A 14,968-nucleotide genomic window follows, 5' to 3' on the forward strand; every position below is an offset into this window, starting at 1 on the left:
CGCAGGCAGCTGATCCGTGTACTGTCGTCTGCTTTTATTGGAGAAGGGGCGCTTTCTAAATTATTTCAGCTTGTATTACCGCAAAACTCGTCAGCGTAATATTTCTATTTATATAACCATTGTGAATTTAAAAAACGCGGTAATTGTTGTATACTTATTTTACGGTTGTTTAAATTAAGCCGCGTAGCGAACTGCTGTATATGTTTCTTTTGTTCTTCAGAAAAAATTCCGCCGCCGCTCCCAGGTGGCGCCACATGTTTATTTGAAACAGAAGTGCATGAGGCCCGTACTGTGTTTGCGTCAGTTTTTTGTTTTGCATCTCGTAGTGAAATCGTCAGCAAGAAGACTACACACACGACAGCCTCCCTATAACCGGGGTTCTGCGCGGCTGGTGTGCACCTGTTCTTCTCATGTGCCATCAAGTTCACGTGTCACGCGCGGCACGCATTATTCTACAACTTTTACTTTTCCAATTCACAGTTTGGTTAATTTTCAAAACCGAGCCCATTCGCTCCTCAAACTCTCAATTGCGGCCAAGTCACCCAAGTGGGCATGTGCTACGAAGAAAGGAATAGCAACAACCACAGCTTTTCCAATTTGTTTCCTTTATTTCACCTTGCTCTTCACAGCTCTTGTTCGACGAAGCTCTTTAGTCGTTTTTTATGGACTTTATACCTCCACCTTCCTCCTGGCGTCAATCTGTTTCTTTCGGTATCAATCTTACCTTCACAAGCTTCGCAGGCTCTGCTTCCTGCCAGCCGACAAAGACGCCGAACAAAAACCGTCGAAATGTGCAAAGATCGCCTCCGATAATAGACACACGCCGTTGATTATATAGCATCGTGCGAGTAAAGTTTTCGCAAGAGCGGTGTGACACGCAACGCCTCAAGAGAAGCCGTCTGCCGCCCTGACGATAAATGAAGTGTACGGTCATGCAACGGCCCATTGGAAAGTTTTGCTAGCAGATAGTGAAGCACGGCCATTCGATAGAAACTTTTATCCATCGAGCGGTAGCGACTGAAGAGTACGCTCCGGCTGCAGCTGGATAAACGCATGGTAGAACCCTCGGAAGCCATGTACCGCGAACCACCCAAAAAAGGCGAAAAACTTGTCTGCAGAAATCCTATCGCGCACACAACGGCTGAGTGTTCACTGAGGGCGGTCGCTGGAGCGGTCGCTACCAGCGCTTCCATGGCAGGTGTCCGTCGCGTAACACTGCTGCGCATGCAACACTTGCTCCTCGGCAGTCATGGAGTGAAAGCCGCCTCAAAGTCGTCGCAAAGGGGGTCGGGCGCCAGATGCCTGCACTGCCAATGCACAGTACTTTCGAGAGACAACTAAGAACTTGAAATTCCTCCTCCGCTAAAGAGAGAGATAGAGAGAGAGAGCAACTTTATTAAAGTGCCTGCAGCTCGGTTAGATCCCCTCGCGCGGGGGTCTTTCCGCGACGCGGCCGTGACGTCTTCTCGACTTCTTGTCCCTCTACTTTGGCTCCGGCCTCGCTACTCCCTTCGGCTGGCTTCGCCTGCCCCTTTGTTGGGGCGGTAACCTTCCGTCGGTTTCGCTTGGTCGTTGCCTTTCAAGGGCCGCCGAGATCTGCTGGACGGCCTTGGTCTGTTGTTCCTGGTCGTAGCTTCCCGCTGCGGCTTCGAGATGCGGCGGGATCATAGTCTCTGTCGACGCTTCGCGCGGGTTTTTGGCACAGTCCCAGAGGATGTGAGCCGCTGTGGCTCTCTCCTTCTGGCACACTCGGCACAAGTCACTCTCGTACACGCTCGGACACACGTGCCTCATCAGCACCGGGGTGGGGAGGGACCCCGTCTGCAGTTGCCGGTATATCACCGCTTCCTCTCGAGTCAAGCCCGGGTGGGGTGGCGGTACCTTTCGTCTGCTCAGTCTGTACCACTTCACGATCTCGGTGTAGGTGGTCATGCTGTCCTTGGTCTCCCTCCACCACCACGACTGGTCGGCTTCTGTCGCAGCGGCGCGGTTGGTTAGTCCTCGCGCCACCGCGTTTGCCGTCTCGTTATGGTTGGTGTTGCCCCGGTCCGACACATCGATGCCCACGTGTGCCGGGAACCACTTGATGGCCACGCACCTCCTCTCACCGGCGAGGTCGACCGTGCGTAGTACTCGTGCGGCCTCCCTGCACACTCTCCCTCTGGCGTTGTTACGCACCGCCGTTCTTGCGTCGCACAGCACCGTCGTGCACGCAGGGTCGGCGATGGCCAGGGCGATGGCCACCTCCTCTGCCCGGTGCGCCTTCTGGGTTCTCACGCTCGTTGCCGTTATCGTTTCGCCAGTCGACGCCCTGACGACCGCCGCGGCGTAGGCCCTCTCGCTCTCCTGGTACTCCGCCGCGTCCACGTACATGGCCCCTTCGTCTCTGGTGTGGAGGTCCACGAGCGCCTTGGCCCTCGCCATCCTTCGCTCCTTGTTGAACTCGGGGTTCATGTTCTTCGGTAACGGGCATACCTTTAACTGTCTGCCTGTGGCTTCTGGCACAGGTACCTGTTCGTTTTCGGATCCCTCCTCCATCGGTGTCAGACGCAGGTCGAGCAGTATCTGTCTGCCCGTTCTCGTTTCCGAGAGCCTCGAGATCTGGGCGGTCCTCTGCGCCTCCGCGATCTCCTCCAGGGTGTTGTTCACCCCCAGAGCCAGAAACTTCTCGGTGCTCGTGCAGTCGAGGAGTCCGAGTGCCGCCTTGTACGCCTTGCGTATGAGCGCGTTGATCTTGTTTCGCTCGCACTGCCTCCAGTTGTGGAACGCTGCGACGTACGTGATGTGGCTTATGGCGAAAGACTGCACCAGTCGGGTGAGGCTCTCCTCCTTCATGCCTGCCTTTCTGTTTGACACCCTTCTGATGAGCCGTGTGGCCGCGGTGACTTTAGCCGCGAGGTGGTTCACCGTCTCGCCGTTCACGCGCTTGCGCTCTATCAGCATGCCTAGCACTCGGATCCTCTCGACCTCTGGGATCGTGTGGCCGCCGCTCGTTCTGACCTTGATCTTCTGTTCTTTCGGCGTCTCTTCGTCCCCTCTCTTTTTCCTGGTCGTTCTCTTCGGAGGGATCACCAGCAGTTCGGACTTGCTCGGGGAGCATACGAGTCCGGACCCGTCCAGTTGCTCCTCGATGGCATCCACTGCTTCTTGCAGCGTGCTCTCTATTTGTCCGTCGCTTCCTCCCGGGACCCACAGCGTTATATCGTCGGCGTAGATGGTGTGTCGGACCCCGGCCACTCGCGAGAGTCGTTCGGCCACCCCGATCATCACTAGGTTAAAGAGCAGCGGCGAGATGACCGAGCCTTGGGGGGTCCCGACGCTGCCGAGCTTCTTCTCCGGGAGCTTCAGGTCACCGGCGTTGACCTCGGTGGTCCGCCCCGTCAGGAAGTCCCTGATATATTCGTACGTTCTCTTCCCCATGTTCAGTCGTGACACCTGGGCCAGGATTGCCGAGTGCCTCACTTTGTCGAAGGCGCTTTGCAAGTCCAGGCCCAGGATCGCCCGGTTGTCTCTCGTGTTAGCGTCGTCGTCCAGGATCTCATTCTTCAGCTGTATCATGGCATCCTGCGTCCCGAGCTTGTTCCGAAACCCTATCACGGTGTTCGGGTACACCTCCGCTTCCTCCAGGTACCTTTGCCATCTGTTCATTAGAACGTGCTCTAGCGCCTTGCCCACGCAAGACGTGAGCGAGATTGGCCGGAGGTTCTCGATGTTCGGTGGTTTGCCTGGCTTGGGGATCAGGATCGTCTTGGCCGCCTTCCACTGCTTCGGCAGCTTCCCGGCTCGCCAGCACCTGTTGTAGTACGCCGTGAGGTTCTCGATTGCTCTCTCGTTCAGATTCTTCAGTGCTCTGTTTGTCACGCGGTCGGGTCCGGCGGTGGACTTGGTGTTCAGGTCGTGTAGGGCCGCTCTCACCTCCCACACTTCTATGTCCCTGTCTAGCCGCTCGTTGGTCTCGCCCTGGTAGTCCGAGTGTGTCTCCGCGGGGGTGGCCGGCAGGTACTTGTCGTCGAGGCGCTTCTTCACCTCGGCCTCTCCGTGCTCGGCCAGCGCCCTGTGGAGTGTCTTGGCCAGGTTGTCGTGCTGGTGAGACTTGGTCTTGGTCTCGTCCAGTAGGCGTCTTAGCAAGTTCCACGTCTTGCCACAGTGCATTTGTCCATCCGCCGCGCTGCAGGCTTCGTTCCACTGCTGCGCGCATAGGGCCCTGCTGTGCGACTCGATCACGCGGTTAAGTTCCGCGATCTTCTTGCGCAGTTTTCTGTTCGTCCGCTGCGTCTTCCATCTCGCCGTGATCGACTGCTTGGCCTCGATTAGGTGGGCCAAGCGGCTGTCCACTCTGTCGACGCGCGCGTCCGTTTCGATTTCCCTGGTGGCCTCCCTCGTCTTCTGCACGATCTCGTTGGCCCACTCCTCGATGTCCGTTATTTCGCCTTGATCTTCAGGCAGCAGTCGTCGGAAGGCGTCCCAGTCCGTGAACTGGTGTTTCAGTGGACTTTTGCCGATCTCGTCGTTGGCCCCAAGCGGTACGGTGACCTCCACGATAAAGTGGTCGCTGCCCAGCTCGTGTCCTGTATTCCGCCACCCGAACTCCGCCGTGTCTCCGCTCCTGCCCCTGGCGAACGTGAGATCTGGCGTGGTGTCCCGGGCGACCGAGTTGCCCGTTCTCGTGGGGAACGCGGGGTCGGTGATCAGGCTGAGCCACAAGTCCGTGGCGTCTTGCATTAGGTCTCTGCCCTTTGCCAGCGTTCTGGGGGTAGCCCCAGGCCCGGTTCTGCGCGTTGAAGTCCCCGCAGATTACCAACCTATTACCGGGCCCCGCCGTTTTGCTCGCCTTGTGTAGCAGCGCCTTGAATTTCTGTCTGCCGTGCGACGGGCTGCTGTAGACGTTCGTCAGGAATGTGCTCTCCCTCTTCTTTTTCTTCCCCGTGATTACCTCTACCATGGTGTGCTCTATCGTGCTCTTGCTTAGTAGTTCATGCTCAACGTATGTAATGCCCCTTCGGACCAGAGTGCAAACCCCCCGGCCTGGCCTACCGGCCGCAGTTTGCGAGCTGGGCGGGCTGGCGTGGGTCCGGTATCCCGGGAGTCTGGCCTCTTCGGTGCGGGTCTCTTGCAGCATGATTACGTCTGGCTTTCTCGGTACTTGTTGTAGGTGCTGCTGTAGTACCGCCTTCTTTGCGGCGAAGCCGTTGCAATTCCAGTGCCAGACCAGGAGGCACCTCGTCGTTACTGCTGTGGTTGCTGTTGTGGTGGGTGACCCGTCCATGCTTGTTGGAGGTTGGCCATCTGCGTCACCAGATTTTGCACTGTCGTAGCCAGCTGCTGGCACGTTCTCTCGAGCGAGGTGAACCGGTCGTCTATCGACGTGGTGAACGTCGTTCGAACGTACTCTTCGAAGTTGTCGAGCCTCTTCTCCATCCGGTCGAGCCTGTCTTCGAGGTTGTCCATCCTCTCGCTGAGTTTACGCTCTTTTAGGTTCTCGATTGCCCTTTTCTTGGGCGCAGGGCCCGCTGCCGCCGCCCTCGGCTTCGTTTCTGCTTCCAGTTCCATCTCTACTTGTTGTGCCGGTTGTGGTGTTTGCTGTTGTTGTGGCTGCGTTTGTATCCGCTGCATTATGGCCGCTGTCGTCTTCTTGATTTCTTCCACTTCCCTGATGATTCTGTCGACCGTCGCCTCCAGTTCGGTGTTTCTCCGCCCGAGTTGCTCGGCCACCCCTCTTAGCGCCTTCATCGAATCGCTTTCTTCCTGGGTTTTCCCGCCGCTTTGCTTTGGCGGCACCACTTGCTGCTGTTGCTGTCGTCGTTGGGGCTGCTGCTGCGGCTGCCCTTTCTTGGCGGCTCCCGACTTCGTAGCGTCGGCCCAGCTGACTCGGTCTCTGGATTGCGAGCGGGCACGGCGTTGGCGGCTCGCGCTCTGGCTTCGGTTCCTGCTCTGGCTTCGCGGGCGCGACTCGTGGAGGCGGCTGCCGCCGGCTGCGCCGTCAAGTGGCGGAAACTCGCCGGGCGCCAGCTGGTGCTGCGCCTGCTGCTCCGCCATCTTGCGCTCCCATTTCCGTTTGGTTACCACGTACGGGGTCTTGTACCTGTTCTTGCAGCTTCTGCTGACGGTCGGGTGCTGCCTTCCGCAGAGTTTGCACTTGGGTTTACACATCTGCTCGTGGCCCTCCGCCGGGTTGTCGGCGCCACAGTCGAAGCACACCCTCGCGTTCGGCGTCGGGCAAACGTCTCTTCTGTGGCCTACCTTGCCGCACTGCTTACACACGTCGAAGTGCTTGCGGTAGAGCGTGCACTTCGTGACCACCGGGCCGTAGAATACGTAGTTCGGTACCTTTTCGCCTTCGAATACCACGATGACGGTTGCCGAGCTGCCGATTCTCTGCGCTCCTCTCGCCAGCGGATTTCTTGAGTTCACGATGTTCCGGTCGATTTCCGCCGGGGTGTCCTCTACCGGTATGCCTCTGATCACGCCTTTGACCGTGCCATCCGGCGTGGTCTGGTACGCTCCTACCTCGTGCGACTTGCCTCCGATGTGGATGGACTGGATCTTGGCGTAGGACAGAGCTCTCCCCTCGTCAGGGGTGCTCACCACCATGATGTTCTGCCGCACGTTGGGGCAGAAGGTGTCCACCGCCCCGTCCGCCCTCGAAATTCTCGCCGCCGCCATAATTGCCGAGGCAACGATCGAAAACTGCGTTTTAGCGATGTTTAGGCCCCCTCTCGGCCTCACGATCACCTTGATTTCCTCCTTACGGAGCATCTCGGGCATCCTCGCTGCTTTTGTTGCCGCTGACCTTGCCTTTCTGGCTGCGTCTTCCCTCGTTTTAGGTCTTGACTGGCGCGCCTCGACTGGAGCGCCGTCTTGGTCGGTCGGTGCTTTTATGCGTCGTCCCACGTGGGTCCAACCGTGGCTCTCGTTGATTTGTTCCGAGGGAACCTCCTCTCCTTGTACCTCGATGCACATCCGGCCGCTGCTGTTGTTGCTGGGGCCGATGGGCGGTAGCGTTTGTGGTGGTGATGTAGTCATCTCCATCTCGATGGCTACCTCGTCTTGCTCCATCGCCACGCCGGCGTTAGGCCTAGCCGGGCTAGACCTAGGTGCCGCACTTCGCGACCGGCCGATTAGGCTTAGCGGCGGGTCGGCGCTGTCGCGGGAATAAAGTCCTCGTAAATCATAAAAACAACGTACCACTTGGTCGAATCTGGTACCGGTAGATGCCTCGTACGTTCACGGACACATTGGTACCAATTGTACCTCGGTAACTGTTGATTAGCGTTACGATAGTTCGCATAAAAGCAGGAGCCGATGTGAGCACGTCCTGTCTCTTCGGCGATCGCAGCGCCTCCGCTCCGCTAAAGAAAAAAACTCTGTTGGAATAGATATATGCATTATGGCGACCGTGAACAACAAACCACGCCGCAGCAGGCGCCAACACGAGCGTCACGAGTTCAACTCGGTCGTGAAATATCTCTCCCAAGTTTCCTCCGAGTTCTCGTGTCTGTCACACACACCCAGCCCATTCGTGGGCGCGGCGTAGTGACCGAAGCCCCACCCAATCATGGCTGCCATGGCGTCCACTTCGCCGTTGGGGTAGCGTAGCAATCACAAAGTCACTTGCATTTGATGCTCCGGTAGCAAAGCTTAGCAAAAAGCAATGAACGAAGTCCCCAGGCCACCTTCAGTTAAATGCTGCTCAGTCGCAGGGGGGGTGGGGTCGGTCCGAACGAAGACCTCACTCTAACCCGAACGATAGGAGCGGCCAAGACGCCAAGATTTTCCCACGGCAGCCGTATTCATAACAGCAAAACACAATCGACAACAGGTGACACACCTTCATCTAAAAAGCACTCGTAAAATGTTGAAACACGCTCATGACACGCTAAATTGGGGCGATGTCTGATACTTCACCCGCCATCCGCACGTAAACAAAGGCGGTCACGTTTGACAGTCGGGAGATGGACGCGTTCCTTTCGCTACAGTGAGCTGCTTCGCTTACGTGGTTTGGGCTTGCGCTGAGCTGCACTGGAGCCACCCTCAAACTATGTGGCAAACACATTTCAGTGGAAGAAGAGAACACCGAGAAAATAGGAGCCGCCCCTCTCCGCTTTTAGAGGGAGGAGCTTTAAAAGAAGGCTGGGGCCAGGCCGGAGTTTCAAAAAGAATAGCTGGGTTATATACTTTACAGAATGGAGTGCATATTGTAACTCGATTCTAGACGGCGCTGCACCCGGATGTTCACGTAAGCTGTGCTTTGTCCCCATGACCGACCTCAACTGGGCGCGCTGATAATGCCAAGCGCGCTCCGCACGATTGCGCCGGTGTCGCTTGAGGTTTATCGGATGCTGTAATATCATTACTTTGTTAACTCGAGCAGCTGGAAACTCGGGAGCGAGCTATCTCGGGCCTTCTGGAATGGGGCCCCTGTTACGGGATTCTCAAGGATTATTCTTCGTTAATCGACCAGATTTAGTTAGGGGAAATCACCAAGACGGAGTAAGTTTCTGCGAAGGAAAGTTTGACATCCACCTGAATGCAGCCATACGACTACAAAGAAAAGCTTTCCTCAGAAACTTCGCAGTTGAAAAAAATTCGTCCTGGTCCAGGATTCGAACCCGGGACCACCGCTTAACTGGAGCAGTCACTCTACCAACTGAGCTAACCAGGAGGCTAATAGTTCGTAGCGCAAGAACGAATTGATCAACAACTCGAAGTAAAGGACAGGTGATAGTCGACCAGATTTAGGGAAATCCCCAAGGTAAAGTAAGTTTCTGCGAAGGGTTGTTGCTGCTGCTGCAGCATTCTTTCCGGGTGCGCCGGTGGGTTTTATCTTACGCCAGATAACACAGAACTCGGCGGCGTATTGCACCCGCGGGGCCAGAAAAGCGTATCTATAGGGTTGGGGGAGTGCTTGGGAAGTTACATCAGAGAAAGACACCGGCCAGAACGTCGCTCCGGAAGCTGGGAGGGCAATACACCCACCTAAGACAGCGCTGTGCTTGTTCATCCTCTCCTCCTTAAACTCCGTTGTTTTGCGCTGTTTATGCTTCTGAAAATGTACCAACTTGCCAAATCTTCCATTTTAGCACGGAACCCGCCGCGGTGGCTCAGTGGAGGCGTTGCGCTGCTGAGCACGAGGTCGCGGGTTCGATTCCCGGCCGCGGCGGCCGCTTTTCTGATGGAGGCGAAAAGCAAAAACGCCCGTGTGTACGAGATTTCGGCGCACGTTAAAGATCCCCAGGTGGTCAAAATTAATCCGGAGCCCTCCACTACGGCGCGCCTCATCGCCTGCATTGCGTCGGCGCGTTAAACCCTACAATCAATCAACCATTTTAGCACGGAAAGGCATGTTTACGGGCAACTAAGCTGTCCGTGATCCGCTTGCCTGCAGGAGAGAGAGAGAGAGAGAGAATAGCAATTAATGATACTGGTGAAGTTAGCCCAGCCAAGGCGCCTAGCTTTCTACACCAGTGCCTGCAGGAGACGCGTCGTAGGTGGTATTCTGTGCGCGTGGGCCGGTGAGTAGCGGCATCATGAGGCCTCCCAGGAAGTGTACCTCAGCTTGAGAGCTGCGGGCGCGTCACGATGCACAACGACCAGCTTCCAACAGCGAACCCCATCGGCTGATGTCTGAGCTGGCCCAGTGCGAATGTATGGGGTCGAATTCTGGAACGCAGGCAGTCCCGCGTCCCCGCCATGGCGTCACCCGCCATGGCGTCACCCGCCACCTCACACACGCATGAGCTTCTCTTCTCAGATTGGCGCAAGTTTTCTCCCCTGCATCTTTCCACAGGTGGACATGGGCGGGTTTTCTTTGACATGGCACCGCTATTTCTAACGCGATAGTGAACGCGTTTTAGGCATAGCATACCGACTTGTTTTATCAAGCCAGACTAGCAGTCAGCCACGGAAAATGTCTGCGTGCTTGATTGATGTTATTGATTGGTGTGATTGTTACAACGCAGTGCCACAGAAAATAGGTATACTCACAATATGTACAATATTCACAAGCCTGCACAACGACGTGGGACAGGCAAGCACCGTGAAACTGCCGTCCCCTTCATGACTGGTACTCAGTAGCATCCTGGACAGGCCAAAAGCATCTTACTCTTCATTTCTCAGCGCCACCGAGAGCCACGTGAAAATATGCTTTGTATCTCCTGAGCAGGCGTAAGAGGTGTCTCTCCAAACTTTAAGCCACGCTTCTACCCCAGGTCAAACCCAGAAATGAGCTTGTTCCTCATAGCGTTAATCTGACCTTCAAGCTCCGCCAAGGTCAATCCATGGCGCCTTGTGCGGATGAGCAGTGTGTGCGTCTGATCGCTCGTTCATTTCCAGGGGAGAATGCGGAAAGAGGGATAGGGAAAGGGTCCAATTAGAAAATGATACATACAAGGAAACGCTGGCTGCATAAGATTCTCGGAGCAAGAATATATATAGGAGGGGAAATGGCTTATTGCGGCTGGCGCGAACGAGCGCCCATATAATGTCGCAATGACAATTGAACGCGGACTACAAAGCTTCGTAGCTGCGACGGTGAAGGAGAGGGTAGCAGTGCCCACCTGACGACATGATAGCGGCCGCATTTTATTCTCTGGGCTGAGCAGTGAAATTGCGATGGCGGTGGCCGTGCGGTTTTTTCTCCAGCGACAGGTGCCGCTAGCTTAACCTTGGCCAACCGTTTGTGATGCTATCTGGCCGCGCTAGAAAGCGTCGTTTTCCTTGCTGTCCTGTTCTTGCTCCGTGACCAAAGTTCACTGTGCTTTCGCACCTGTAGAGTTTGTTAGTAAGTGTACTAGAAAGGAAACTGCACCTGGGAATCCATGTCGTTGTGGGAGGTTATGGGAAGACCCCAGCTCCTGGCTTGGGATTTTTCAGCGGTTGTGGGGATTTGCTTTCTTCACTGCGCACTAACACGTATACGAGCTACGAGGTAGCCGAAATCCTTTATGTTCAATAGTAGCCTTGAGCCGTGGCAAGGGCGGGTTCGCTGGCAGAGCAGGCGGGCGGAATCGTACCTAACGTTGGTCATGCCGGCGTCGAAGAACGTGTCACTGAGCGGGTAATATGCCGCCGCGAAAGTGGTAGCTGACGAAAAAAAATTACGCCCACCTCCCCTCGCGGGAACCCTGGTGTGATGCGACGCTGAGGGGGGTTCAAGCGCAAGCGGAGAGCAACCGTCGACCGAAAGGCCGCCGGAGGGCGGCACACCGGTTATATGCGCAGCGCGCCCGAAGGAGAGGAGACCGCGGAGAGAGAAAGTACTGCACATTCACAGAACCGCGCGCAGCGCCGCCCACCGGCGGAGTGAGAGCGCGGTGGGCCACACACCCGCAGATGTTGAGAGAGAGTGTTCGCTCTCACCTGGGCACGTGCCGGCGCCAGTGCGTCTGCCGCGGCTATGACGCAACACAATCCAACACAATCCACTTTAATCCAATCCAATCCAAATCCCAATCCAATCCAACCCAATCAAAGCCAAGCCAAGCCAAGCCAATCCATTCGAATCTAATCCAATGCCCCTTGCGGGAGAGTGTTCGCTATCGGAGAGGAGAGGGGTGAGCGGAGGAGAGTTCGGAAGCCGACGGCGACGACGACGGACGCACGCAGGAAGGAACGGGCCGCCGACAAGAGATGCTCTCAGCGTCGCATCTAAAAAATTACGCCCATCTTCCCGCGAGGGAACCCTGATGTGATGCGACGCATCGGGGGGTTCAATTGGCGTTTCCGTTGGGTTGATTCTCTAAATCGCGTGAAACGTTCAGCGTCCCGTGCCCGTCGCTTCGCAGCCTTGTCTTCAGTTGAAGTAACGTTGCCATCAACGTTTGGATTGACGCTGGTACTCGATTGTGTCAAACCACTCGCTGACGGGACTGTTGCTTCCATCGCACTACATCGGTAGAAGCAACGGAGTCGTCGTCGTCAAGCGAAGCACAAGCAAAGTCAAGCGCAGTCAAGCGAACGCACTTGACTGAACCGGCGCAGCGCGCTCACCGCTTTATATTCAGCACTTGAAGGAGAGGAGACGAACGGAGGAGAGTTGCGCTTGCGCAGCGAGAGCAAATGCGAGAGAGAAGCGTCAGCGAAGCGCGCGCAGCTGTTATGATAATGAGACAGAGAGAGCGCGTTGCACACAGCTGTTGGCGAGAAGAACGGAGGAGAGTTTGCGCATGCGCAGGTGGTGTGCGGACGCCGCGACAACGACGACGACGCAGGAGGGACAAGCCCGAGATCAAGAGATGCGTCGCATCTAAAAAAAAAAAAGAAACAAAACGTACTTCGACGAAGACAAGATGCGACAGACACGTGCGCCAGTATCCGTCCTACCTTGTCTTCGTTCACGACGGTTGAACGCCACGTTTTCCTTGCTTCAAGTATGGACCAACCCACTCAGCAACAAGTTTTCGGTCCCTGCACCGGTTCACCCCGAAGGTGACGTTTTCTAGGTACGCTTAGAAACATTACCAAGCTCTTCAAACAACTTACTATTTGAAATAATAGTAAAATTAGCAAACTTAAAAAATAAGAGTCTCTAAAAGTTTTCCCCAAAATATTGACTTTGTTGTTAACTACCAGCGTGGCCTGCAGAATAGTAGGCACAACCGTCCCTGAAAAATACACTTTACTTCCTTTTTCTTTAGCTTTAAAACAGCCTGTTTTATTTTCCACTTATATAATAACACACCATTCTTTGCGTTTTTTGTGGCGCTGGGTTCGAATATACGGCCGGCCACTAAAACGTTTGAGTCCAAGCCAATGATGAAACTAAGGCGAGCGCACGGTATAATGGCGGCCCATGACGACACAGACGGCCTTGATATTAGTCTCGTAGGCGCTAGCGCCAGATTCCTCTCTAGTGTACATTGTAAGAAACTCTATGTGTAGTAGCCTTGAGCCGTGGCAACTGCGTGTTCGCTGACAGAGCAGGCAGTGCGTGATCGTAACTAACGTTGGTGATGCCGGCGTCAAAGGAACGTATGACTGAACGGGTAATACCACCGTGAAAGTTGTAGCTGGCAAAAAAGGAAACCAAACATACTTCGACGAAGAAGAGATACGACAGATACTGGCGCCAGTATCCGTCCTATCTCGTCTTCGTTAACGACTCTTGAACGCCACTTTTTAGATGCGACGCATCTCTTGCTCTGAGGCATGTCCCTCCTGCGTCGGCGTCGGCGTCGGCAGCGTCCGCACGCCACCTGCGCATGCGCGCCTCTCCTCCGCTCTTCTCTCCGACAGCTGTGCGCAACACTCTCACTCCGTCTCATTATCATAAACAACAGCTGCGTGCGCGCGCTTCGCTCCGCTCGCGTCTGCTCCGGCGCGCAAGTGCGCGCATGCGCGACTCTCCTCCGCTGTCTCCTCTCCTTCAGGCGCTGTGAATATAAAGCGGGTAGCGCGCTTCGGCGGTTCAGTGAGCGCTCACTCTCGTTCGACGCCGCGTGCCTTTGCTTGACGACTCCGTGCTTGACTTGATTCTTCCGATGAAGACGTGATGGAAGCGACGGTCCCTTCAGCGAGTGGGCTGACACAATCCAATACCAGCTGACGCGCAAACGCTCAAGGCAACGTTACGACCAATTGAACCCCCCGATGCGTCGCATCACATCAGGGTTCCCTCGCGGGAAGATGGGCGTAGTTTTTTGTTATTTTTTCAAGTATGAACCAACTCGCTCAGCAGCAAGTTTTCGGTCGGTGCACCGGTTCACCACGAAGGGCCCTATTCTCGACTGCACAAATTCCCAGGCAATTCGCCATGTTTTTTTTGTGTAAGCACAATGTAATCGTGTTGCACGTATAGCTATGACGACATGCAGTGTAATATGACGCTTCACTCATAAAGATCACAACCAAGGTATCAAATATTATGCATAAAAGATATAAAAACCCTTGGCATGTATTATAAAAATTTAGATGGTAGCTGAGGTTGGCAAAGGAAACACATTTCTGCAGGTCGAAATTCGCGTCAACACCACAAGGCGATCGAGTAACGTTGATCCAAAAGTGAGCGAAAGGGGGATGTTGAGCTAAAGAACATCACACAATCTTTTTACCGTATCTATTTATTTCTTTCAATCGCTTTTAGTAGCATAGTTAAGCTCTCTGCTTCAATGCAAGCTTTGTAGCGTTATCACTTTCCCTGCCATCACCACCGCCACGCTACCGTCTGTTGCAAAGTTACAAGTTATGGCGTGAACACAGAAAAAGACGGCCGCTACCACCGCTTGGACACATAAGAGCAGCGAAGCTGTACGCCTGATAACCGCGGAGCGCACCGATGTCGCCGATTAACTTATTCGTCAAGCTCGACTTCAATCAGCACTGTAATAAACAGACTCACTTTTCTTTGTTATTTTTCTCTTGAGTTCGATCATGTGACCCAGCAGCTGGATAGATCAAGTTACCGGAGCGACGCGTCGGCAGCGTGGGCACACATCAAGGCTCGCTGATCTCGCCGCTGCTGTTCAACATCGTGATGATACAGGTCGCCGAAGCGGTGTCGAGCGTCAAGGGCGTGACATACACGATCTACGCAGACGACCTTACCCCGTCGACGAGCGGCGGCACGGATGCCAGTATAGAGATGAGGTTGCAGAGGGCGATCTCGGCCATTGAAGAACGACTGGACGGAACGGGCCTGCAGTGTTCACCGTCCAAGTCCGAGCTCTTGGTGTACTCGCCTCGCAAGGCGCGGTGGCAGCCACCGCCCCCGAGGGAGTGTGGTCGCATGGAGCTGATCACGAAGACAGGCCAGAGGATTCCCGAGGTTTCGGAGATCAGAGTGTTGGGCATGCTGATCAGCAGCAACGGTAGCAAAGACAACCTGCTGAAGAAGCTGGCAACCAAGACGGCGAGTACCCTGCGGTTGATCCAGCGAGCGTCAACCAAGAAGGCGGGCATGCGTGAAGAAGGGCTCACAAGGCTGGTGCAGTCCTTCGCGATCAGCCACGTGGCGTAAACGGCGGCATACCAC

General features: G+C 55.2%; 1 protein-coding gene across 1 annotated transcript; it reads right to left on the reverse strand.

Moving 5' to 3' along the window:
• Nucleotides 1–1,395: 1,395 nt before the first annotated feature.
• LOC144173231 (uncharacterized) lies at nt 1,396–4,435 on the reverse strand. The gene has a single exon (XM_077701727.1). It carries the CDS (start codon nt 4,150–4,152, stop codon nt 1,483–1,485), a length of 2,670 nt encoding a protein of 889 aa, XP_077557853.1. The 5' UTR covers nt 4,153–4,435; the 3' UTR covers nt 1,396–1,482.
• Between the last annotated feature and the right edge of the window lie 10,533 nt (nt 4,436–14,968).

This window comes from Haemaphysalis longicornis, unplaced genomic scaffold, assembly GCF_048455015.1.
Source record: "Haemaphysalis longicornis isolate Haplotype H1 unplaced genomic scaffold, Haemaphysalis longicornis Haplotype H1 scaffold_3, whole genome shotgun sequence".
Taxonomy (NCBI): domain Eukaryota; kingdom Metazoa; phylum Arthropoda; class Arachnida; order Ixodida; family Ixodidae; genus Haemaphysalis; species Haemaphysalis longicornis.

Excerpts from the sequence above, each read along its gene's own strand:
- LOC144173231 (XM_077701727.1), bottom strand. The coding sequence starts at position 4,152 with ATGCACTGTGGCAAGACGTGGAACTTGCTAAGACGCCTACTGGACGAG.